Here is a 22653-nt window from a genome sequence, read left to right as displayed (position 1 = left end):
AGCACGGCTGAAGGCGCTAAAAGGGAATATTCTTTCTGCACTGCCTTTTGTAACTTAAAATAACCTTTACTTTATTATTCTGCAAACTGTGTTGTCTTCTCTGGTAACTGTTTAAGTGTCACTGCTGAGTATTACGTTCACCCGATGAACAATTTGGGTCAAAAGAAATAAACAGATCTCATTTTAGAGTAAACTATGTCAGCGCTGATGAACGCTGTGTACACAATCTCTCTGGCAGATTTAGACTTCTACTTTAATAGAAATATGGACAAGAGTGACATATGAATGTGGACGGTTTAGAGAAATGTAATTTTCCACTTCTATGCAGGATTTGTTTCTGCTTTCTGCCATTATAACAACTTTCATCCAATATAAGTATGTGTAGGCATTGTATTGAGATATTAATCACAAAATGTTGACTCTAAGTGAATAATAATTGGATTGGCATTTGCTATTGTTTTTTACAGGAGGCGTAATAACACAGATGTGAGGATCAAAAATAGATATGATAAAAGCTGATAAAAATACCCCACATTGAATTTTTATCAATATACTGCCACCTAGTGACATTTGAAAGAAATGTCTCAGAATATAAAGTAATAATATTTGAACTACTGTAGACGTAAACTTTAATACATGTAACCTACTGTAGGCCTATATGCTTTGTTTTAACATATGTACATTTGATGCTATTATCTCACAAACACTGTGCACAAGTGTTCTAAATATCTGAATTAGTTTAATGAGGATTTGTGAGTTGAAGACATTTTTTAAAAGCTCATCAGAAAAAATCTAAACATATGCAAATATGTAATACTATCTTTCGTAATTAATACCAGTATATAAATCCGCACATTAGGTTCAAATGTTTAGGCAAAAAATCGTTAGCTTGAAAAACCTTTGATGATGCATTTGTTGTTCAACTATTAAACTTTATATTCATATTTGTGTTCATGGCGGTACAATATGATTATTCATTGGGGGCAACGGCGTAACCATCACACACAATTATCATAAAACCAAGGAAAGCTCTTCTCTCATCCATATGTTCCGTTTAATTTTCTTTTAATTAAACTAGAGGTTTCATTTGAAAAACTCGACATCCGTGTATGTATTGTAGCGACCCTGGGTCAGGAACGCTACGAGGCGTAGATGGTTTATAGGGTGTTTATTCAGGGAACATAGAACAGGCTACTGTTGGCCGTAGCCTACGCCAAAACGACAGCAAAACGCCGTGAAAGCCTCCCAACCAGCTTCACGTCTGCTCCGGGTCATAGCTCTGCTCCGAACGAGTCGTAACACAACACCACAACAACATTACTCGCTCTCCAATCACAGACACGCCTCACAGCTACCAGCTCATGAGACGTTCACTTACATCCTGAACATAACATTTATAACATAACATTTCCCTCAGTCCGTTACAGTATTTTGAATTATTAATATTATTATTAAGAAGTGGACAACATGTCCATGTTTGACAACACACTGATTGCGCAGCCGGAGTAAAACGAACAGATAGTTGAGATCACGTGTGCCCTCGAGTGTCTGCAGAGCTCCTCTGTACTCGTGGTGATCTTGCGGTCCGTGTACCTGAGCAGTGCAGTACTGCGTCTTGTCCACCAGGCGGAGCGGCTGTCAACAGGCGAGGCTGCTGCCCTCCCTCCCAGTGCGTCGGCACGTCGCCCGTAAGCCCCGCCCCCGGCCTGGCTCTCACGCACCAGTTACGTCTGACCGTAAAAAATAGAAACTTCCAAGATGGCCGAGGCCGTGGACTCCATGCATTTCGCAGCAAACAGCAAAACAAATTCCCCTACACCCCTGACAGCGAAACGACCGCCGGAGAGCCGACCGCAGTCTTCCAGCGACATTTACCCACCGCCCCCTAAGAAGGTCCGGGTGGAGGAGAAGGGCCTGAAGCACAGGAAACTGAACGGAGAGGTGTGCGCAGGGGAAAAACACAACGGGAAGCAGAGTTGTGGGAGCCCAGCGAAATGGAGTTTCGGCCCGGCCAAGGCGAGCCTCTCCACCGCCGCCGCCGCGGCGCCGGCGACTCCCGCTCGGAAAATCTTCAAAATCAGCAACTTCCTCGCGTCGCCTCACAAGGCGAAGAAGGCGAAAGAGAAACGGCACAAGGAGAAGGAGAAAAGCAACGAAGCGCAGCGGAGCTCCGCCGCTGCTGTGGAGAGAGTGAGCCCAGCTAGCTGCCATACAAAGACCGAGAACGGCGACGTGAAAATGCTACCGAGAGGTAGGGCAGCGCAGCCCGGTGTGCTCACCGCAGGACTCCGTTAAAACACTTTTTCAAATTAAAAGATGTGTGTGAAACAAAACTGCAACGAAATGGTTTAGCTCGGTGTTCTCCACCACAGGCCAGAGTATTTATTAGGCCCAGATGGTGGTTTATACACGTGGAAATGTGTGTTCGTCTGTTATGCAGCTTTTCACCTCCCTCTGTCTCCTCCTCTGCTCCTCTCAGATGACCACGTGAAGGAGAAAGACCGAGAGAAGAAGAAGGAAAAGAGTAAAGAGTGGAAGAATCACATGTTGACACCTGTAACGTCACATGACTTTGCAAGAGAAAACGGAGAAGTGCTTTCCCCACAGAAAGGTAGGGATGACATGTGACGTGTCAGTGGGGATGGAAACATGTTTCTGTTATTTCTGCATAACTTTGAATTACATTCGTCTTATAAAGATGTTGATGTTGGAGGTGTGGCCGAGGCCCTCAGCTCAAGTCACCTCTGATTGTAGAAAATGTTTTCAATATGATGAAATATTCAATTTTATAAAAATGTAAGAGGGAACAATTTCAATGAGTTTACAGTTCATTCAAATAACAACTAGCTGTGCATTGATGTAGTCACACCAATCATAACCCAAAAGTGTCAACGTTCACATGTACTCTTCCATGTAATCCCACGTGTATATGCAGTAGATACTTCCCCACACTGTCTACACATCATGCTCAACATTGTACTAACTATAAAACTGTCTTATCCACTGTTGTAGAGTCTCAAGAGAAGCCCAACGCTGCCTCTGAAGAAGACCTCCTGCTGAAGAAACTTAAGAAGAAGAAGAAAAAGAAGCATAAAGATGGCGAGCGGGTGAAGGAGAGGCACAGCCGTCCCAAAATGTATCATCGCTCATGCCAGACAGTGTCTTCAGGAGTCGCTCTTGGTCCGCCTGAATTCCTCAGTCGGATGAATGGAAGCAACAGCATGAACAGCAGCAGTCTACTCCACACGTCCGCTTCACCCCCACAACACCGCCAGCATCAGGACCCTTCTGTCACTGGCATCATCTCTGCCTCCATCTCCTCCATGGTCAGGGACAGACTCAGCTACAGCTCCCCGCTCCACTGCGCCCCGGGCCTGTCGGGGCTGGAGTTCGGCCGTCTGATCCACATCGAGCAGCAGGCCAACGGAGGGGCGTCCGTGGCGCACGCCTACACCGAGCAGCTCTCCGGCCTGTCTCCGGCCGAGATGCAGCGTTTCGCCCAGGAGTTTGTGACCCTGTCGTTCAGCGAGGGCGAAGCCCAAGCCGCGTGTTTCGTGATGGGAATCATCCACGGAGCGGCTTCCTACCTCCCAGACTTCCTGGACTACTTCTCCTACAAGTTCCCCAATGCGCCGGTCAAGATAGAGGTGCTCGGGAAGAAGGACATAGAGACGACAACCATGATCAACTTCCACTCTCAGGTGAGACGACGGCTCTTTGTGTCCTCTCCTCAGCAGGCGGCAGTGTGACGGCTCTGTGTGTCCGAGGATCTGACCGGTCCACGCGGGGTCAGCTGGTCGTCTGGAGATGCAGCTCAAACTCCACTGATACCGGCTGAAGCCACACGTCAGCTGCTGCTTTGTGTTTTGAACATTTCTGTGTGCGTGTTGGTCCGGGCTGATGCTGGACAGTGTTTCTGTCTTCACTCCTGAGTCCAGAGTGTTTCAGCTTCAGCTGGTTGTGTGGAGCAGTAAGCCTGTCTGTGTGTCACGCTGTTTAACACTTCACATAACGCTGTCTTGAAAAACTCTGTTCGAGTGCTCAGTGGGGATTAAGACGCCCTCAGTTGGAGTGGCGCTTTCAACTCGGCCTCTTCAAAAACTTGAGCTCAACATTTAATTTATGGTAACACTGGTTGGTTGTCGGCTCTTTTCTCCTCCCTGACGATTGTGGGAGATACTCTTGTGTTTCTTTTGCTTCTTTGTGTTTGGGTTGTTTCGGAGTTTCTGATCACTTTTCAAATCTTTTCCTCCTGAAGACATTTTAAATGATTGTGTTGACAGCTTCATTTCAGAAAGTCAAGCCGAAGTCAAACTAATCTAAAATTCTAATTTATTACTTTGACGTGATTTTTAAAAAAAGGCACGGGACAGGAAATGTTTTTATGTTTGTGGAAAGGACCATTCATAAAATACCACTATATTTATAATCAGAAACCTGATGTGTTTTTTTAGTTCACAATTTCTTTCATGTGAGACTTAACAGTGTTTGTCTCATGTGTTTGACATGTATTAAATTAAACTCTTTTCAAATACATTATTACTAATTACTCTATTATACCGTAAGTTAACTAGGACAAAAGTTAAAACTATAATCACTGAAACAGTCGTTAGTTAAATTATATCTCTTATATTCATTTTTAAAAAATTAGAAATTGAGAGAATCAATTAAGGACAGGGAAACTTCATCATGGTTTATTTTATACTGTTATCAGAAGAAATCAAACATGATATAACTGTCCGTATATATTCTCCTATTGTAGCCTATTTGGTCTTCACGTCACTTGATGACATGTCCAGTGTTGACGCCTCTCGGGCTGTGAGCGAGTGACTCACGACTGTTTGCTCTTCAATCAATCAAGAGAGTTTCCTCCTGACACTAGGCTTACATGTGCAAGCAGTGGATGCATTTATCCCATAGCTTTACTCAAGAGTCTGAAATATGCACCTTTTTACTAACGCAGCACATTTTTCTCAAAGTGTTTTGTTCCTGAGGGCTCTGAGTCACAGACCCCGGGGGGTCTTTCTCACTTTGGACAATCAGTTTTGCAGCATCACAAACGGCGTCTTGTGATGCTGCAGCCTGTTTTCACATGTTTGTCTTCTATTTTTATGTTAGTGTTCACATGTTGAGTAGCGTCAAAGTACACTTTGAGAGAAAATCACTATAATTTCAGTACAATTCTTTATGCTGGGTTTGGGGTTTGGTTTACGGACGGCTGTCAGAAACGATAAATACAGAAAAGCACAGCAATACTTAAAAGACGAGGATAAAAAAGGTGCACAACCAGCATCATTGTTTAATAGTCACCAAAATCATCAGGTGAGAGCAGCAGGAAAAAGAAGCCAGAAAGTGTTTCCTCTCAGCTCCTCATGCCCTCTAAGAAGTTACAACCTCCGTCCTTACAAAAGCAAAGTAAACTGATTGTGTAAAGCGGTAGTCCAATAAGATGACCTGAGCTCTCTGATTGTTTTATATATTGTGTGTATATATATATATATTTATGTAATATGTTTTTATTCACCACGTAAAATGAGCATCTTTTCCACTATAATTTTCAGCGGGATAAAGAGTTGTATACATGTCATTTAATACAACATAACTGGAGAAGTGGACATATCATTAACTTTTCCATCTTGTGTCGTCCCCTTTCACACAATTAGGACTCATGTCATATTCACTGGATGAAATGAGTTGGCCTTTATTAAATCAACTGTCTTGAATGAATGTAACTTGTGGCGCTCGCCGTGTGTGTCTGGGAGAAAGAGAGGCAGTCAGAGGGAGAGACGTTGGACTGTTTGCGCTGTTTCTGTAAGTTATTAATAACTCACTTGGAGCGATGCTTTATCACCCAAACCTACTAGACACATTCACTCCTGTAATCTTATTTCTACAGATGGTATACTACTAATATTAGTGTAGCCTAATCTTAATCTGCGACTGCAAAAGTACACGTTACACAGAATGATAACATGAAGACATGTAACGTTATCCAGAATGAAGCTTTAAACTAAAGGGTTGTTACATGTTGCAGAAAGAAAACACGTCACACTAAAGTTTCAACAGTTGAATCTCCATGATTCTGAAACACAATAACGGTTTATAAATAGTTCCGAGTCATCCGTGCCGCTTCATGAGCGCTCGTTCGCAATGTTGAAGTGGAAACCTAAATGTTGACGTTTATTCTGTCAAGTCTTCCCTTCTTGTCTGCCGAGGGACTCGTGAACCTGAGTTCTGATTTAATTCTCGGTCGTTCTGATTTGAATCCACAGTGCTTGAACATTTTACTCGTGTTTCCACAGATGTCTCTGTCAGACAGTCGTTCATTCCTCAGGAGCAATAGCGTGCCTTTTATTTGTCGTGTGTTGACATTTGCCTCTCCTGGTGACTGGTGAGCGTCTTGGACTTCCTCCAAATACCTAAATCTCTGTACCTAAAGTCCTGTGAACTCCCAAGCTGTTGGTACTTTCACCGAGTGCTTTACTAAAGGCATGTGCTGTGGAAAGGTCACGCCAATTATATTAAGACCACACAGGCGGTGCTAGTCTCGAAATTTGGTTTGGACATGTTCAACATATGATGGGTTTTTAAACGCCCCAGCTGGTAGTAAAGTGCCTGGTACGTTTTGCTCTCGCCCTGTCGGAGTGGGATATGTTGATGCCTGCTGTGCGAGGGTTTCATCTGTCTTCTCTGTGGTCCCTCCTGCAGGTGAAGCGGACATATTCCCAGGGAACGTACCGTGCCGGGGCCATGCGGCAGGTCAGTCTGGTCGGTGCTGTGGATGAAGAGGTTGGAGACTACTTCCCCGAGTTCATCAGCATGCTGGAGGAGTCTCCCTTTCTGGAGGTTTGTGTGTGCATACTCCCTCCAGCGGTCTCTCTCCTCCCCATGTATGGTGACAACTCGTTATTTAACTCAGTTTCTCACCCTGTGTTTATGCAGCGGACTCTGCCCTGGGGAACGTTCTCCAGTCTGCGGCTGCAGAGCCCCACTGAGAGCGACGACGGCCCCATAATGTGGGTCAGACCAGGAGAACAAATGATCCCGATGGCAGACATGCCAAAATCACCCTTCAAAAGGAAACGGTGCGTGGACATGTGTCTCCTGTAAATGTCAGCCAGGGCACAGCCGTTGTCGTCTCACCTGCAGCTTCATTTTCTAAAGAATTTGTTTGATATACTTTCAGCTGTTCTTTCAACTCAACATGCAGTTTGCAGATACGTAACCATGTCATGAACATATCCTGACTGTTGTGCACAAATCCATTTCAGGTCCACCAATGAGATAAAGAACCTGCAGTATCTACCTCGAGCCAGTGAGCCCAGGGAGATGCTGTTTGAGGACCGGACGAGAGCCCACGCTGACCACATCGGTCAGGGGTTCGAGAGGCAAACTACTGCTGCCGTGGGGGTGCTGAAGGCTGTCCGCTGCGGAGAGGAGTGAGTACACAGAGACATCTGTTTACCTTGCCACGTACAGTACACACACTTTGTATTAAATGCAACCTCAGAGTAGTAAACAAGACTTTGCATATCATATTGCCTCGTAGCCGTGATGCTCCCGGGCGGATCACCAAAGATGTCGTGTGTTTCCACGCTGGAGATTTCCCAGATGTGGTCATGAGGCTGCAGCTGGACCTCCACGAACCTCCGCTTTCTCAGGTGGGTCAGTTATGAATCGTGCTCAGCCAATACAGTGGTATGAATAGTTTTTTTTTCTTCTTATCAGATCAAATGTGTCAAATATAGGAGCATTTATTTATTTATTCCCCTCAGGAAACTAAAAACAGACCTTGAGGCTTATCTTATAAAGTTGTGTTTACAGTTGGTTGCGTTCTCTCCAGGAGGACAACAAAGTAAAGTCATTCAGCTGTTAAGGGCACACACAAAAAGTTAGATCCTTTAGGATTTGGCATCTGACGTGCCCCGTTGTGTCTTGGTAGTCAACTTGGAGAAGAGGAATTCCCCAATATAATACTGTAAGCCTGTATAACACATGATCAGACTCGGTAGTTACTTTCTTTCTAACATGAAAGAATCACAACCGTTGCTTGTTTTATTGACGGATTACTAAACCTCGTGTTCACTGCCTCTACAGTGTGTACAGTGGATCGATGATGCCAAGCTGAACCAGCTGAGGAGGGAGGGGATCAGATACGCCCGGATCCAACTCTACCACGACGACATCTACTTCATTCCCAGAGGAGTTGTCCACCAGTTCAAAACGGTGTCTTCTGTCTGCAGTCTGGCCTGGCACATTAGACTCAAACAGTATCACCAACACGAAGAGAAGGAGGAGGAAGACAAGTGTGCACCTCGAGAAGAGTCACTTTATATCAAAGACGAAGAAGAGGAGGAAGACGACGATGAGGAGGAGGAGGAGGTCGAGAGGAAGGAGTGCGGGCCTGTTGTACGGATGCTGATGAAGATGGAGGATGAGGACACCGAGGGAGAGGAAGGGCCGCCCTCACTAACTCCGACACCGATTTTCAAGGAGGAAGTGCAGGAGCACAGAGCTGAGATGAAGGGGGTGTCAATGACACCGTCTTTACCTTTCATCAAGAAGGAGAGAGATGAAGGTGTACTCGGTCACACGCTACTGGAGCCTAAAACTGAGGAAGATGAGAAAGAGGAGGTTAAGGGAGGGGGAGACACATGGCAGCAGGGCCACGAGGAAGGTGCAATAGACGGTTTGTCCTTAAAGGCACTGCACCAAATTAGGAAGGAGAATTATGTGGAGGAAGAGAGGCCGCAAAAGACAACTGTACCAGGTCAAGGAGTAAAGGAGAAAGCTAAAGATAGTTCAATGAGCACTTACAACTCCCCACAATTTAAAAAAGATAAAGGAAAAAGAGAGAGGGATGAAAAAGAGAGGGTTAAGGAGAAGAAGGACAAGGAGAGGAGTAAAGACAAGGAAAGAGATAAAAAGGAGAAGGGTAAAGACCGAGATAGAGAGAAGGACAGGGTGAGAGAGCAGGAGAAAGTAAAGGCTGAGAGAGGCAGGGAGGGCGGGACGCTGACTCAGCCATTGACACAGATGAGGAGGAAAGAGGACGAGGAGCAGACAAGAGAGGGCAGTAAAGTCTCTCAAACATCCCAGCCTGCACCGAGAGACGAGAAGTGGGCCAGGCAGTGGGACTTAAAGACACAACCCCACGTCAAGAGGGAGAAGGAGCACCATAAAGACAGGGGAGGCACACAAGGGGCGTCCTTCATACGGCCAAACAGAGAGGAGGGCCGCGATGCCCATTTGCATAAACACAAGTCTTCACATGGGAAGAAGGAGAAAAGCGGCCACAGGGAGGGCAACGCGTTGAGTACACATGGGGTACAGGCGAAGTCAGGGCGAGAAGACGGGAAAGCGGGCATTCCCAAAGCTGCACATATTCAGTGCAAGAAGGATGGAAGGAAGGATAAAGATGTCCACAGTAAAGAGGAGAGGAAGAAGTCTGGTCCTGCGCTACAAGAACACAAACCACCTCGGACACTCATCACCTTTGACCTATTTAAGCCGATGGAGGCTCACCAAACTCTGGCCCTTTCCCTCACAGACAGTCGGCCTAAGACCCACCACCACCACAGTGACTCAAGAGGCTCCTCCTCCAAACCCGGATCGGACAGTCGGACAGTTGTGACCTCTAAAGGTCCGAAAGGAAAGGACACGGTACAGGGAAAGCCTGGCCCCCCCCTCCAGGACACTCGGCCGCAGCACTTGTTAAAACATCTTAAGACACTCACGCCCCAAACACAGAAAGACTTCTTCATATGAATGTCTAGATGTCTCGTCTTTTTTTTTTTTTTTTACTGTACAACTTACGCTGAGGCTTTGTTAAAGTATTTCAAACTGCATCCTTCTTTCAGACATCCGCTGGTCTTTGTGTGTTTTAGCCACATTGTTCCAGTGAGGCAGTGAAGGAAGGATGCACCCTCAAAGTATTTTATCAGTGCCTAAGAATGTAAGCTAAGTAGCTCACTTCACGTTTGTTAGCGAATGTACGTAGGCTCTATATACGATGTTATGTGACCCGTGTGTCGGTGCCTGTGCACTACTTAGCTTCGCTCTTAAAGCACCTATTTTAGGTACTGGACTAGCCACTCTGAAAACAACCATCCTTACTCCCCGCTATAGGAATTGCACCGCAGCAAGTCGCCGAGCTGCTGCTGAATCCTCGTTGCCGTGTTGCTTCAGTCGATGAGGTTTGTTGTTCGTCGCGCTCCAAAACCAGAGCAAGTAGTTGTTTTCAGACTGGACGTCGGTCGACTCACACAGGGCTGTAAATGATACTGTATGTACCAAAACTGTACAGTAAAGATGTTATTAGCACCAATGTGAGAAAATGTATACAGAAATTGCATATATTTTTTGTAAGACAAGTTTTATTTTCCATAGAACTTATTTATATCATTTATTGTCCGTTTTTATTTGAAACCAATGTGTGAAAATTGTTGTAAATACATTTTACTTCCTAAGATAAGACTTGGTAGTGTGATTTATACTCTGATGAGAACCTCTCAATAAATGGTTCAAATAATGAGTTGTTGGAAGTCTCAACTGCATTTCATTCTATTAAAGCTTTAGTCGTTGTCTTTTTTGCTACATAAGCGCCTTGGCGATGACTTGGTCCGATACTGAAGACCACTGCACCGATGTCATGAGGTTTGATGACAATAGTTGATATAAATTTATGGCTCTACATTCAACTTGTCAGGGACATCTTGGGATGTAAACTACTGGCAAATAATGTAATACATCATATGCAAAACATCATGTACATCACACAGAAGTAGTGAGGTTTCTTTACAGGAATCAGTGATGTATGTGATTTTACAAACGGGTATAATAAGGCTTTGAGGCACACACATCCAGTTCCATAAGATCACAACTAAAAGACCAACATTTAGTGTAACAAGTAACTGATTTTGGACAAAGGAGATCACGCGTGTGTTTGCCACACTCCTTAAAGTCTTACAGTACAGGTCTAGCTAATGTAAAATAAAAACGGTTTCTCCTTGACAAGCTTAAAAGGCGACATGAAGACCAAAACTATGAGACGGCTGGGATTGTTCTCAAGATGCCAAACTGCCCAGACCCCATGTCACCGAGTCTGCAACCTGCCGGGATGTAAATGTGACTTGAAGCCGGCGCAGTGAATTTCATGGTGGCATTGACAAAGAAACTTAAATGTGGCTGTGTCATGTCTGAGCGGTACCTGATCCACGTTATCGGGTCAGTGTCGGCCCGATACCAATCCAGTAGGTCAGATTGGTGCGTCCCAAGCGAGAGACACTTGAGCATAACCTTTGGTCAGTTGTGTTGTATTTCAACAGTCCTGTGGGTCATTCCCTCCTGTAGTGGAACACACTGTGTCCCAGCTCCACCAGTGCCCCGCCCAGCAGCACCCACAGAGGGACACACACCACACTGACCCACATGTCCGTGAGCCTCTCCAGGCGGGAGCACAGCGTCAGGCAGAAGGCCAGCTTCAGCAGCAAGGCGGTCAGGTACCACAGCCTCCTCTTCAGGCTCTGCTCGCCATCGCGGGGGTCAAAGTCCGGCTTGCAGCGCCCCACCATCTTCACTATCAGCATGAGGATGAGGATGGTGTCAAAGGTCCAGACAGGGAGGAAGATGATAAACCAGCTCCAGTTAATCTTAGAGTCCAGCTTGAGGACCAGCATGATGAGGAAGATCAGGGAGAAGATCCACGACAGGAGCACTCGCTGGGCCAGGGACATCTTCATCGACAGAGGACTGGCTCAGAGCCAGTCTCACCCAGAGGGAGGGCTTCACACAGGCACACGCACACGCACAGGCACACGCACACGCACAGTGATCTGCAAACACAAACACAGCAGACTCGATCTCGCTCTTTGATGGTGTAACGACGGAGAACAGCCGCTTCGTTTGGTCACGTCAACACGAACCCTCCACTAACGTCCTTGTAAACTAACGTGACTTCCACTCAGTGTAAACCGGAAGCTACTGTACGTTAGCTAACTTGCGTAAGACAAATGAAAACATTGTTGGAAGAAAGACGTCTTACCAGGACTGGCTCCTCGCCAGCGAGACAAGTGTCCGCACTTGTGATGGTTCCGTCTTAAACTGGGAGCAGCTCCGCGTCGTTAGCTTAGCTCGGAGCTTGTCGCAGCTTCTCTAACTCCAGGGTTTCCGGTCTGGCTTTACAAAACAAAAGCATGGCTTCGATCGACTGTTTTATTTTGGTACATAGCTGCAGGCCCCCGGCACGGCCCCCCTTCTCAAAGCAAAGTGTGATTGTATCATCTGGTTGTCTTTAACTTTGATGACTATAGAGTTCACGGAGTAAACTCTGGAACATTTACTAGAATGCTAGTAAATGCCAATTGAGCTGAAAGGTATGAAATGAATCTAACTTGGTAAATTAGTTACATATTTACCACTGTCAAGAAATAATCTCACCCCTCAACTTGAGGGGGTTTACAAATATATACATGCTTGTTATATTGGGTGATATCAGTATGTTTAGACTTATTTCAAATCCAGTTTTAAAATATGAAAATTCATAACTTTATTTTTCCTGGTTACAGTTTCCTGGGATGAGACGGAGGTGGGAGGTACATTCAGGGGATTTGAACTCATAGCCTTGGAATTTCTCAAATCCTGACTGCAGCCCTATTAAACTGTGGTGGTTAAATGAAGGTTGACTAAATGCAAAAACTAAATCCATTCTTAATAAACAACCACATCAAAAGTCTTTGTGGCTACTCATACATACACAAAGCAATTATCAATCAGGGCAAATGTAATATTTATAATAAATGAATTATTTCAAATAGAAGGCAATAACCCATTGTTTTCAAATACTATTCAAATTTATTTATTTTTTAGTGGGCTGGTATAACAAATTAATACAAATACAACTCCGTAGACATTATAGATTGTCAAAAAAGTAAAGTACAAAATGCTTGAGGTAAAACATTGTTTTAAAAAGATTCAGTTAAAAAGCCCTTATTAAAATGTCAATTCATTTAAATGTAAACGCTCACTTTACACCATTTAGCTGTCCTAAAAGCCAGCAACACATTTTTATTTACACGGTAGTGGTGGTGCAAAATACAGTGTGTGAGACGACATTCAGTTAAAAAAATGTTCATGTCTTTATCAAATGTAAACAATAAACATAGTCATTCCTCAGAGTCCTGCTGTACAGAGCTAAAACACAAAAGCAAATGCTATCCCACTGATGTTTGCATTAAACCTCTATGACACCCGCTGACAATAAAAAACAATTCAACAGTCCACATGTTCATAAGATATCGCACAAAAGAGAGAGAGAGCAGAAGGCCTTATTACTGCCAAGAGGCAGACAACAAAACATAACCATGAAATATAAAACTGTTATGAGGTTCAAAATACGCAAATACAAAAAGAAATCCATGAGCAAAAATGAAAGTTTCTGTCTTTTTTCCAGATGGATAGTGGCTGTTAACAGCCAACTCCTCAGTAGAGGTAAACACAACTGGTACTGTTTGAAAATCTCCTAACTCAAATATTTTGAAGGATTAACATGTTCCTATGTGGACTGAAGGATAATGTTGACGATATTGTATATTTTTGATATTGCCAACAAATCTCATGAAAAGACCAAAACCACCAATGGGTTAGTCCATCCCTCAACACTTTCTGACTTCCCCAGCGTGTCTGTGAAACTCGGCCCCAAGCCAGTTTATTTCTACTAAAGACATGCATCTCTAAAAATGGGTTACAAATAAATCATTTCATATTCATGAAAGCAGAATCATTCTTTGGTACTGTACTTTTTAGCACAAATAAATAGTGCATTTGTTGGGGACATCTTTTCGTATTTCACGAACCATCGGTGTGAATGTCGCATTGAGTCAAAATAAACTACAGTGGCTTCGTTTATCCAAGTGAAGGAACACGAGTGGTAGGTTTTTGGATGTGTTATTATTAGATTTAGGACAAAAACTGAGTTTTGTGGCAGTGGAAAGATAAGTCATGCTTTGGCTACGGAGGCTAAACTTAATTATTTGTTGATTTTGGTGTTCTCAAAAGGATTTCTTTGTCAATAAGAGAAATATACAATAATACCAGATTTATCCATAAAGAATATAATCTGACCGATTTGAAGTTATGAAAACATTTGAAAACTCAGGATAAAAAGCCTGGCTAAACTCACAACGACATTTTCCTCAAGTTGAAAACTTGGTTAAACATTTTAGTCCTTATTATATTATTACACTAGGATTTGCTTTGTATGTTATTGGACCAAATATATTTTTCAAAAAAAAGTTGACGTGTTGTAAGAAAGGAAGATGAATTTAATGATATGTAGCTTTTATACGGGCCCCCACAGCTACACGGTGCTCTGTCTGCTCTCGCGGCAGTACCCCATAGCCTCCGAGGAGTGAGGTGGAAAATCAATAAATATCCCATCCGAGTCTGAGTCGGCAGACTCGAGCACTTGTCCAATTATGGTTTCAGGGCTGGATGATTCACTGGGCGGCGTGGAGGACGCTCCCTTACTGAGATCAGTCATTGTTGTTGTGGCCTCAGTGCCGTGCAGCGCTCCTGAGGAATGAAGGGTCAGGATAGAAGGAGACGAAAGAGGCATGGCCATGGCACAAGCGCCCGCTTGGACAATACCTGTGGATGAGAGGTTGTTGGATTATTATGACATGAGGATTTCAGTCTTTTTCAGACATCTTGATCTGTATCATACCGTTGAAGTGAGAGCCCACACGCAGCCTGTTGGAGGAGGGGCCAGACAGTTCAGATCCCGAGGCCAAGTCAGCGTGGGCCAGTCCTTGATCTTCCAGGCACGTTATAATCTCACAGGCCGAGTGGCGCCGAATTCCTCCGCTGCCAACGGAGCCGGCATCCGGGTCATACTCAGCCACAGGGGTCAGCAGCAGAGGGATATTGTAGCTTTTCGATCGTACCACAGGGTTTTTAGAAGGTTGATCGGCAGACTTGGACCAGCCCCACGGTAAACGCTTCTCTGGAGGACAAGAAAAAAAAGCAGGGAAGGTGTTACATGTATGTCATTTGTCAACCACAGGGCATTTCGTTACTCTTCCTTTGGGTCCACGGTCTCACCCAGAACACAACAATGGGCCTCAGCACCGTCTTCAGAGTAAAGCCCGTGTGTGCCCAGGTAGGGTGAGACCACCTTCTGAATTAGGGACTCAAGCCTCAGGTAGTCCTCGTTGACGCCGCGTGACTCATGGACCCCCTGACGGCAGAGACGGGCATCACAGTCAGACAATAGATGCTTTCTGTTGGTCTAGAGCAGTGGTTCTCAAAGGGGGGTACGAGTACACCTGGGGGTACGTGAAGGCCCTCCAGGAGGTACATGAGATTTTTAACATGTTTAAAATCAGCACTATTTCAAAAATCCTTAGAATTTTTTTATTTTATCAATATTCAATAAAATATAAGTTAATAAACTGAATTGAATAAATTCTATATTAAATCAGACACTGATGGCACAGCGCTGTGTATTACATATTTTTTCAAACAAAAATGCTTTGCGCTGGTTAGATGTCCACAGGGTGCACATTACTGAGAACCACTGATCTAGATTAATATTGTTTCCATAGTCAAGACCATTAGAGAAATTATGAATGACAATTTTTTATAGAATAAGCCATTGATGGCATAAAAAATATAAAACATTTCCTACTTGTAGTTCCTCAGAGGTAAGAATGTCGTACTTTTCTGTTACAGATCAGTGTAAATAAAATAACGTGTTTTTTTATGACTGTAGATCACACACTGAGAAAATATAAACAATAAGAAACAATAAAACAGTAAAAATAAACAATAATAGAAACTTGTGTGAGAATTCTGTGGAGGTAATTTGTTTATGTTTGACATATTATTAATTAAATGTTGATAATAACAAATAAAAAAACATCAGATGAATTGATAATGATGCATTTACATCGGGACATTAGATTGGAGCTGGAAATGATCATCGGTGATCGTGGTTTACTCCTCTGTGTTTGCTTACTGTGTGCAAAGTTCAAAAACATAATTTGGTGTCGTTTTAAGTTGGGGATCAGAAAGGACGAGCAAACAGTGAGTGAGGGAACTGGTTATTACGTCTGGCCTGCAGGCCTACCTGTAGAATAAGCAGCATCTGTGTGACAGAGGGCGGCACACGGGCCCGAGGCCGAGACAGGGCGTCCTCTAACTTCACACTCAGGACGATGGTGTTCCGAAAGTGAAGCAGAGCCAGCTGTCGAACAGAGGGCTCCTTACCCTGCACACATTAAGGACAACAGAGAAAACGGGTTGATTTGCTGAGGTTGGGTCGCTGAGGCAAAGACAACAAACAGCTGACTCTTAAGATATCTGTGCACCTGAACCGGGTGGAAGATGGCCTGCAGCATCGAGAGAACATCACAGAAGAAGAAGTCCCAGGTCTCTGCCAGGGAGTCAAGTAACTTCTGACCTGCAGCACACACACACACACACACACACAAGCCAAAAATACTTTGATTCAGGCTTAACTCACCGGCGCAGACCACTACAAAATGTATTCGGACCGTTTATCCAGTCGGCATTACCTTCGTAGAACCTTATTTTGTCCCGAAGGATGACCATGCCCTTTGTGAGCAGCTGGTTCTGTGAAATACAGTGGAAAGAGGCCACTGAAGAGTAATATCGGAGACAGCACTGCTTTCCTTTATCTGAATGTGTTTTACGTTCATAATCCCAATCCTATTCCAATCTTAAAAGAGTGTTACCTGAAGGTACTCGGTGAAGAAGAAGCCCAGCTCAGTCTTCAACAGATGCCTGAGGAAACAAGCGTGAGGCTTTTGCTTCAGTTTATGGCTCAAACACACCAGTCATGATCCGAGGATGGACAGTATTCAACCATTGTTTTGTGTGAATAGGGCGTTTACAACCTTACATTACTGATCTGCATTGAATGTGCAATGGCATTAATACAACCACGGGATGTAAAGCGACCGACTGAGCACCCTGTTTTCCTGCATTCAGAAATGTGTGTCAACCTCGTGGCTTTTCTGTACATGGAAATATGTTTCCTGGGCTGTAATGGTTGATGTGATGTACAGTATGTGATGCGTCTGGTTTAAGAAAGTTAATGAGATGTCTGGCATAACCACATGACTCCCCAGGCCAACTGACTGTACATTTACACAAAGAAACTTATTCACAAGAAAATGTCACTCAGCAAACGTAGGTCAAAACAGTAATTATACAAATGATGACACAAAATGACATCAACAGTCATTATAAAGACAGAGACAGATAAATAAGGATGTTGTCTCTGAACTGTGTGAATGTGTGCGCCTGTTTCTGTATAAACGTACCGGACACCTTCGTTGAGGACGAAGAGTTCGTTGTGTGCCAAACCTTTCTTCTGGAACACTGCTATGACGGCGTTGTGGATACTGCAACACAACACACGCACACAAACTTGTCTACATCACGGTTCAAAATGCATTTTAGCCACTACGTTGTATGTGACGTACCCGTTCCAGGTGGCGTTGGCTCCCGCCCTCTTCTGCTTCTCTCCTCGGTCCTCCGGTGAACCTTTCTCGCTCTTCCCCAGCTCGCTGAGGCTGGGGGAGCTCATCAACTTCAGCCGGTGCAAAGTCCTCATGAGGGAGATATAGAGGAAGTTGAAAGAAACAAGAGTGTGCACTAAGTAGTGGACAGATTAGAAAGAAGGCCAGGCGACGAGCTAGAGAGAGGTGGAAGGGAGAACACAGGCGGTGTGAACCGGAGAGCTGGATAGAGTAAGGCTGAGAGGGGAAAAGAACAATGACAAGAGAATGAACGACCGGTGACAGAGGAGAAGGGAAGTAGGACAGAAAGATGCACGGGCAGAGAGGAGCGGCACGTTAAGAGCAGCGTGGGCGGAGCCAAGCCGGGAGGTGGGCCACCGCTCTGCCCGAGGTCTCAGAAGAGGAGGAAACAATAGTCCATGCATTGATGGGGTAATCCGTACAAAACAACCATTGATACAAACACATATTTATGCAGAGCACAGAGGCCAGAGGAACCGCAGGGTAACCAGACTGAAGCCGCTGGGACTTTGTTGTGCTCGACACTGTACAGCGAGGAGGCGGACGGGGAGGAGGAAGTTGTTCGGTTCATTATCAGCAACAACAGGGATAGGAAGTAGCGACACAATGCAGGACAATAAAGAAGGTTTTCCGGCTCCTCCATTTTCAGCACAGCTGCACTACAGCCGGACTGTATCAATAATAATATTGATATTTGAGAGTGTGAATGTCAAGTTTCTTGTATTTTACGGTTGGATAACCATATTTTTTCTACCTATGTATTAGCTTAGTTTGAAATATTCACTATGGGACTCACACAATTATCAAGGCCAGAAGAACTTAAACTTAAATAATATTATCGTGACATCTACAGAATCTTGGGGGGGGGAAATAAAAAAAACAATGTTTTCAGTCAAATTCATCTTTAATTGTCTATTATGCGTTTTGGTTCTTTTTTTGACCATTTAATTATTCAAAATACGAGTGAAGGAAGAGTTTCACCATTAATGTACAAAAGCATGATTTAAGAGGCACTGGGTATCAAGTGTAATAGCATAACACCATTATTTCCTTTTAAAATATCACCTGTATACTTATATCTTGAACGCCATATTCAAGCCAGCGCTGTTAGGCCATAGATGGTGATTGTTAGGTGGTGGAAGGAAGATTTGGGGGCAAATCTTTTTCCACTTTTGCTGAGAGTGAGACTGATACCACAAACAATTGCTTTCCGCCAACCAAATAGTGTTGGCACACAACCCCTGAGCCCTCTCAGCTTCTATACTTCAGTCTTCGAATGGATTTTAAGAAAATCTTTCAGAGCTTTGAAAGATTAGCAACATATTTACCGTACAGCCATTAATCAATACGCCTATCTAACTCTTGTTAACAAAGTGAAATTTTTTATTACACAATTTATTTGTATTACACACAATGTTAAACTCAGAGATAGTTTTTATTATTTACAGATAGCAGTATTAAAATCTATAGAGAAAAAAAACTGTCATGGTTCTTGGGTGGACAAACTATGCAATTGAAACAAAACTACATCAAAACCGTATTTTTGGCATTCCAGAACATATTTCCCACCAGCATGTACACTGATACAATATATCTGCAATAGGTTTTGGACCAGCTATATGTGATATAAATTCCCCTCTTAAATCCTAACTCACTTCAGGAAATGAGTGTAAAAAAACAACAACAAAACAAACAATCATATTTTCAAAAGGGTACAGATGAAAACTAGCACTGAATAAAAAGAAATGAGGAATTCAAACCCACGCAGTCCACACACTCTCTGCTGACAGCAGGGCAGTAAACAACATACCCTCTTCCTCTTCCTCGCCCACGTACACACAGACACAGAACACATGGAAGTGATGAGATGTACAGGACTGTCTCAGAAAATTAGAATATTGTGATAAAGTTCTTTATTTTCTGTAATGCAATTAAAAAAACAAAAATGTCATGCATTCTGGATTCATTACAAATCAACTGAAATATTGCAAGCCTTTTATTCTTTTAATATTTAATAATTTTTTAATTGCATTACAGAAAATAAAGAACTTTATCACAATATTCTAATTTTCTGAGACAGTCCTGTATATCAAACATCCCACCAGGAGATCTTTATCATCAGTTCAACATCTGTTGAAGCTGAGCCCTTTGATTAAATATTTTTGGGAAAAGAAACGTTGGGATTTTTCGGCAAGTAAATGAATATTTCATGCATTTCACAGGATTCTGTGCTTTGTGAAATTGTAATCCCAGGAACTGCTCCTCACCTTCTGATTGGATGCTCAGTGCTGCTGTCCATGTCTGGGCTTGGGGGAGGGGCAGAGAAGGTGCTGAAGTTGAGTGACAGGGGTCGGGAGGAGGGCCGGGAGGCGTGCCTCCGCCGGAGTCCATCAAGCATCTGAACATCAGAGGAGACATGGTGGACACATGGTTGTTACGGTTGGATGTAAACGTCTCCTCATGTGCACATGAAGTGAACTGCCGGTGAATCAAGCTACTGTGCGATGCATCTGAGGGCCTGACAGCCATTGTAGTACTATACCACTTACTTTGAGACAATGAATGAAATAAGGAACACTGAAGCACTTTGAAAGCACAGACACAACAAATAAAAGTCAAACTTACAGTCACAGGGACAGAGAAGAAAAGTAAGCCCCACATATGTGAATAAAAGGAGATCAGCTGCCTTCCGTTTCTCTATTCTGTTATTTCAACACTATGGAAAGTGTTTTGCAATCAGAGCTCAGCTACGCCCTTACCTCCACACAATAACACAGACATTGCATCACAGAAACGGGGGAGATGCATGTGTGTGCATGTACAGTAGCCTAACTGTGCGCGTGGGTGCGGGTGAATTGTTCCTGTAAACGTGCCACGAAGGCAGTACAGTGCAGTATTCGAGTATATTTGGGTGTCTCCCCATAGACACACATTGGGCATAGTAAAGCACCATCGCCTGGTCAGAGGGGGAACAACAGTCTGGGCTGTCACTACAGACAAAGACACACGCGAGCCTCCTCCACAGCTACCATGCCTGCATGGTACAGTTGGTGAGTGATGTGTTTTCGGGAGGGTCGGTCTGCAGTTTGAGAACAAGATCTCATCTCAGCCAGATGTTGAGAAGCGAAAGACTACACGCGCGCGCACACGCACACCCACACGCACACACACACACCGTCTACCCGACATGCCACGCCATGCCACACCAGTCTGGGCATTTCTGCTGTAGTTCACCCCCCTCCCCCCCCTCCTCCTTTTCTTTTAGGAGCGACCTCAGTCAGATCGATTGCACTTATCATTTATATCGGTCTCTGTATTGCCTTCCTGGCCTATTGATAGCCCACTGTACTTCCCCCTGTCACGGTTATTCGATAGCAGATAGACAATCAATCCCCCAGACAGTCAACAGCACACGTTTACCCGACAGGGAGGAATGTAGCCTACTGCCAGGCGTACGGACGGGGAGGGTTTTCGGTTTTTTTGTTCTACCTGTATGGACGAGAGAATCTGGCAAAGTAGCCCCGTAAATAACGTGACTGGCTGGTGGACACACACAGACTGGAACACACGTACCATGAAGTCCCCCTTTGGAGGAAAACTATACGATAATGGCCACAAAGTTGTCGTATGTCATGTGGCCGCGCGCAGTAGCCCGCACTCACCGCGCCTGATCCTTTGGTTCGGTCCCGATGGGATGAAACGGGCACGCGGCTCTGCTGCGAAGTGTTTACTGTCCCGGGCTCATCGGCGGCTAGCTCCTCTACTGCTGCCCGGAGGTCTGCGCAGCCAAACGGGCATCGGGGTGCAGGCGGAGGAAGGATCCGACCTGCTGTGCGGTAGAGGGGGACTCATTCATGAAGCAGCCGCCGCGCTCAATGGCTCGCCCCCGCTTTGTTTTGACGAGATGCAAAGCGAACCTGTGCGCGTGCACGCGAACGAGAGCAGCACCCGGGCGCGACTTGTGGTTATAGCTTTATGCAAAACAGGGGAATCGCTGTGATTCAAGACAAACACATTATATCATGAATGTTGACCTGCGCTGCATGGACACTTCCTGGCACACACAGAGCCCTTTACCCGGGACGCATCCGCCCAGAAGAAAGCTGTGTGGTCAACTTGATCCATCGCAGGTGTGCCGACATTGGAGACACGCCATGTGTGCCACGTTGCGTTGGCCTCCATTCTGCATAAATACGGCTGTATGATGTCTAGGACACAGCGGATGATAGATAACCGATATTATCCACCACTGACCCCAATCTGTGCCATTTAACACAGCGGTTGTGTCGCCATCTGTCAACGCAGGCGCGGGCATTTGGCTGATCTCCTATTTAGATGGGCTGGGATGTAAATAGCTGGGTCTCGTGAGAAATGTCCCTGGCATAAAAACATGCAATTAGAACTGAGGCCTAAAGTCGGCCTACATTTCAGTTGACCCTTCAATACATGAGATGTACTGCAAAACACTAGATCCTGACATATGTGAGGTTCATCTGGGCTCTTATTGGATCAAAGAGGGGAACATTTACACCATAGGCTATACTCCAAATGTATACTCAGGGGTGTTTCTTTCACCCAAGATGCTGCCTTTTCCTCTGTACATATAATTAATTGCACAAAATATTTATTTGAAAGGAAAACGTGTTAAAAAAGTGAGGACAATAGTGAAAGTACAAATTCAACCAACCTTTCTTCAATAACATAAAAATAGAATTAGGTTAAATGAAAATGTCAGCTACTCTAAAATTAGGACAACAGTTAGCACCTTTGAACTTTATCGTGAAATCATGAATATATCTTCTGAATCTTCCTGGTCCATAATTGCAAAGCCACTGCACTGCATATCTCAGTTGAATAACTAATTGATGCTGCTAATGAAAGTCGTGGGGTCGTGAAATATGTGTGCAAAAATGTCATGTAGGAAGGAAAACCTTTATTGCAATCTGCCACCTTTGTTGGTTTAGTTCAGTGGATTTGGGGTCCTCCCCAAAATATGAGTGTAAGTTATTGTATTAGTGTATACAAAACGCCAGTTGCTCAAGCTCCCTTTGAGGTCTATCTATGCACGTGTCAGACCCTGATCCACCAA

General features: G+C 44.3%; 3 protein-coding genes across 4 annotated transcripts; 1 reads left to right on the top strand and 2 right to left on the bottom strand.

Moving 5' to 3' along the window:
• The first annotated feature begins 1347 nt into the window (after positions 1–1347).
• LOC130195199 (lysine-specific demethylase RSBN1L-like) lies at positions 1348–10534 on the top strand. The gene is made up of 8 exons (XM_056416570.1): positions 1348–2251; positions 2480–2611; positions 3013–3701; positions 6709–6846; positions 6943–7085; positions 7272–7439; positions 7550–7661; positions 8098–10534. Exons 1-8 carry the CDS (start codon positions 1759–1761, stop codon positions 9766–9768), a joined length of 3546 nt encoding a protein of 1181 aa, XP_056272545.1. The 5' UTR covers positions 1348–1758; the 3' UTR covers positions 9769–10534.
• On the bottom strand, positions 10389–12139 carry tmem60 (transmembrane protein 60). Its single transcript, XM_056416583.1, has 2 exons — positions 12044–12139; positions 10389–11834 (listed from the first exon to the last, which is right to left on the bottom strand). Exon 2 carries the CDS (start codon positions 11739–11741, stop codon positions 11337–11339), a length of 405 nt encoding a protein of 134 aa, XP_056272558.1. The 5' UTR covers positions 11742–11834; positions 12044–12139; the 3' UTR covers positions 10389–11336.
• A 701-nt stretch (positions 12140–12840) lies between these two features.
• Positions 12841–21523, bottom strand: prr5a (proline rich 5a (renal)). Of its 2 annotated transcripts, none has more exons than XM_056416573.1 (11): positions 21227–21523; positions 19832–19962; positions 17508–17633; positions 17346–17426; positions 16755–16803; positions 16575–16632; positions 16368–16459; positions 16127–16267; positions 15100–15235; positions 14723–15001; positions 12841–14646 (listed from the first exon to the last, which is right to left on the bottom strand). In XM_056416573.1, exons 2-11 carry the CDS (start codon positions 19960–19962, stop codon positions 14357–14359), a joined length of 1383 nt encoding a protein of 460 aa, XP_056272548.1. In that variant the 5' UTR covers positions 21227–21523; the 3' UTR covers positions 12841–14356. The 2 variants fall into 2 exon arrangements, with proteins under 2 accessions (XP_056272548.1, XP_056272547.1); XM_056416572.1 differs by lacking the exon at positions 21227–21523 and adding an exon at positions 21138–21206.
• Between the last annotated feature and the right edge of the window lie 1130 nt (positions 21524–22653).

Source organism: Pseudoliparis swirei, chromosome 6 (genome assembly GCF_029220125.1).
Source record: "Pseudoliparis swirei isolate HS2019 ecotype Mariana Trench chromosome 6, NWPU_hadal_v1, whole genome shotgun sequence".
Classification (NCBI taxonomy): domain Eukaryota; kingdom Metazoa; phylum Chordata; class Actinopteri; order Perciformes; family Liparidae; genus Pseudoliparis; species Pseudoliparis swirei.
This window is presented reverse-complemented; position numbering and strand designations above follow the sequence as displayed.

What these genes read in the sequence shown, in the direction of transcription:
- LOC130195199 (XM_056416570.1), top strand. Translation starts at nt 1,759, where the DNA reads ATGGCCGAGGCCGTGGACTCCATGCATTTCGCAGCAAACAGCAAAACA. An exon ending in TGATCAACTTCCACTCTCAG is followed by an intron (nt 3,702 to 6,708) that starts GTGAGACGACGG and finishes TCCCTCCTGCAG; the next exon opens with GTGAAGCGGACATATTCCCA. An exon ending in AGGAGTCTCCCTTTCTGGAG is followed by an intron (nt 6,847 to 6,942) that starts GTTTGTGTGTGC and finishes GTGTTTATGCAG; the next exon opens with CGGACTCTGCCCTGGGGAAC.
- tmem60 (XM_056416583.1), bottom strand. Translation starts at nt 11,741, where the DNA reads ATGAAGATGTCCCTGGCCCAGCGAGTGCTCCTGTCGTGGATCTTCTCC.
- prr5a (XM_056416572.1), bottom strand. An exon ending in ACTGAGCATCCAATCAGAAG is followed by an intron (nt 17,634 to 19,831) that starts GTGAGGAGCAGT and finishes CTCCCTCATGAG; the next exon opens with GACTTTGCACCGGCTGAAGT. An exon ending in CAAAATAAGGTTCTACGAAG is followed by an intron (nt 16,460 to 16,574) that starts GTAATGCCGACT and finishes TGTGTGCTGCAG; the next exon opens with GTCAGAAGTTACTTGACTCC.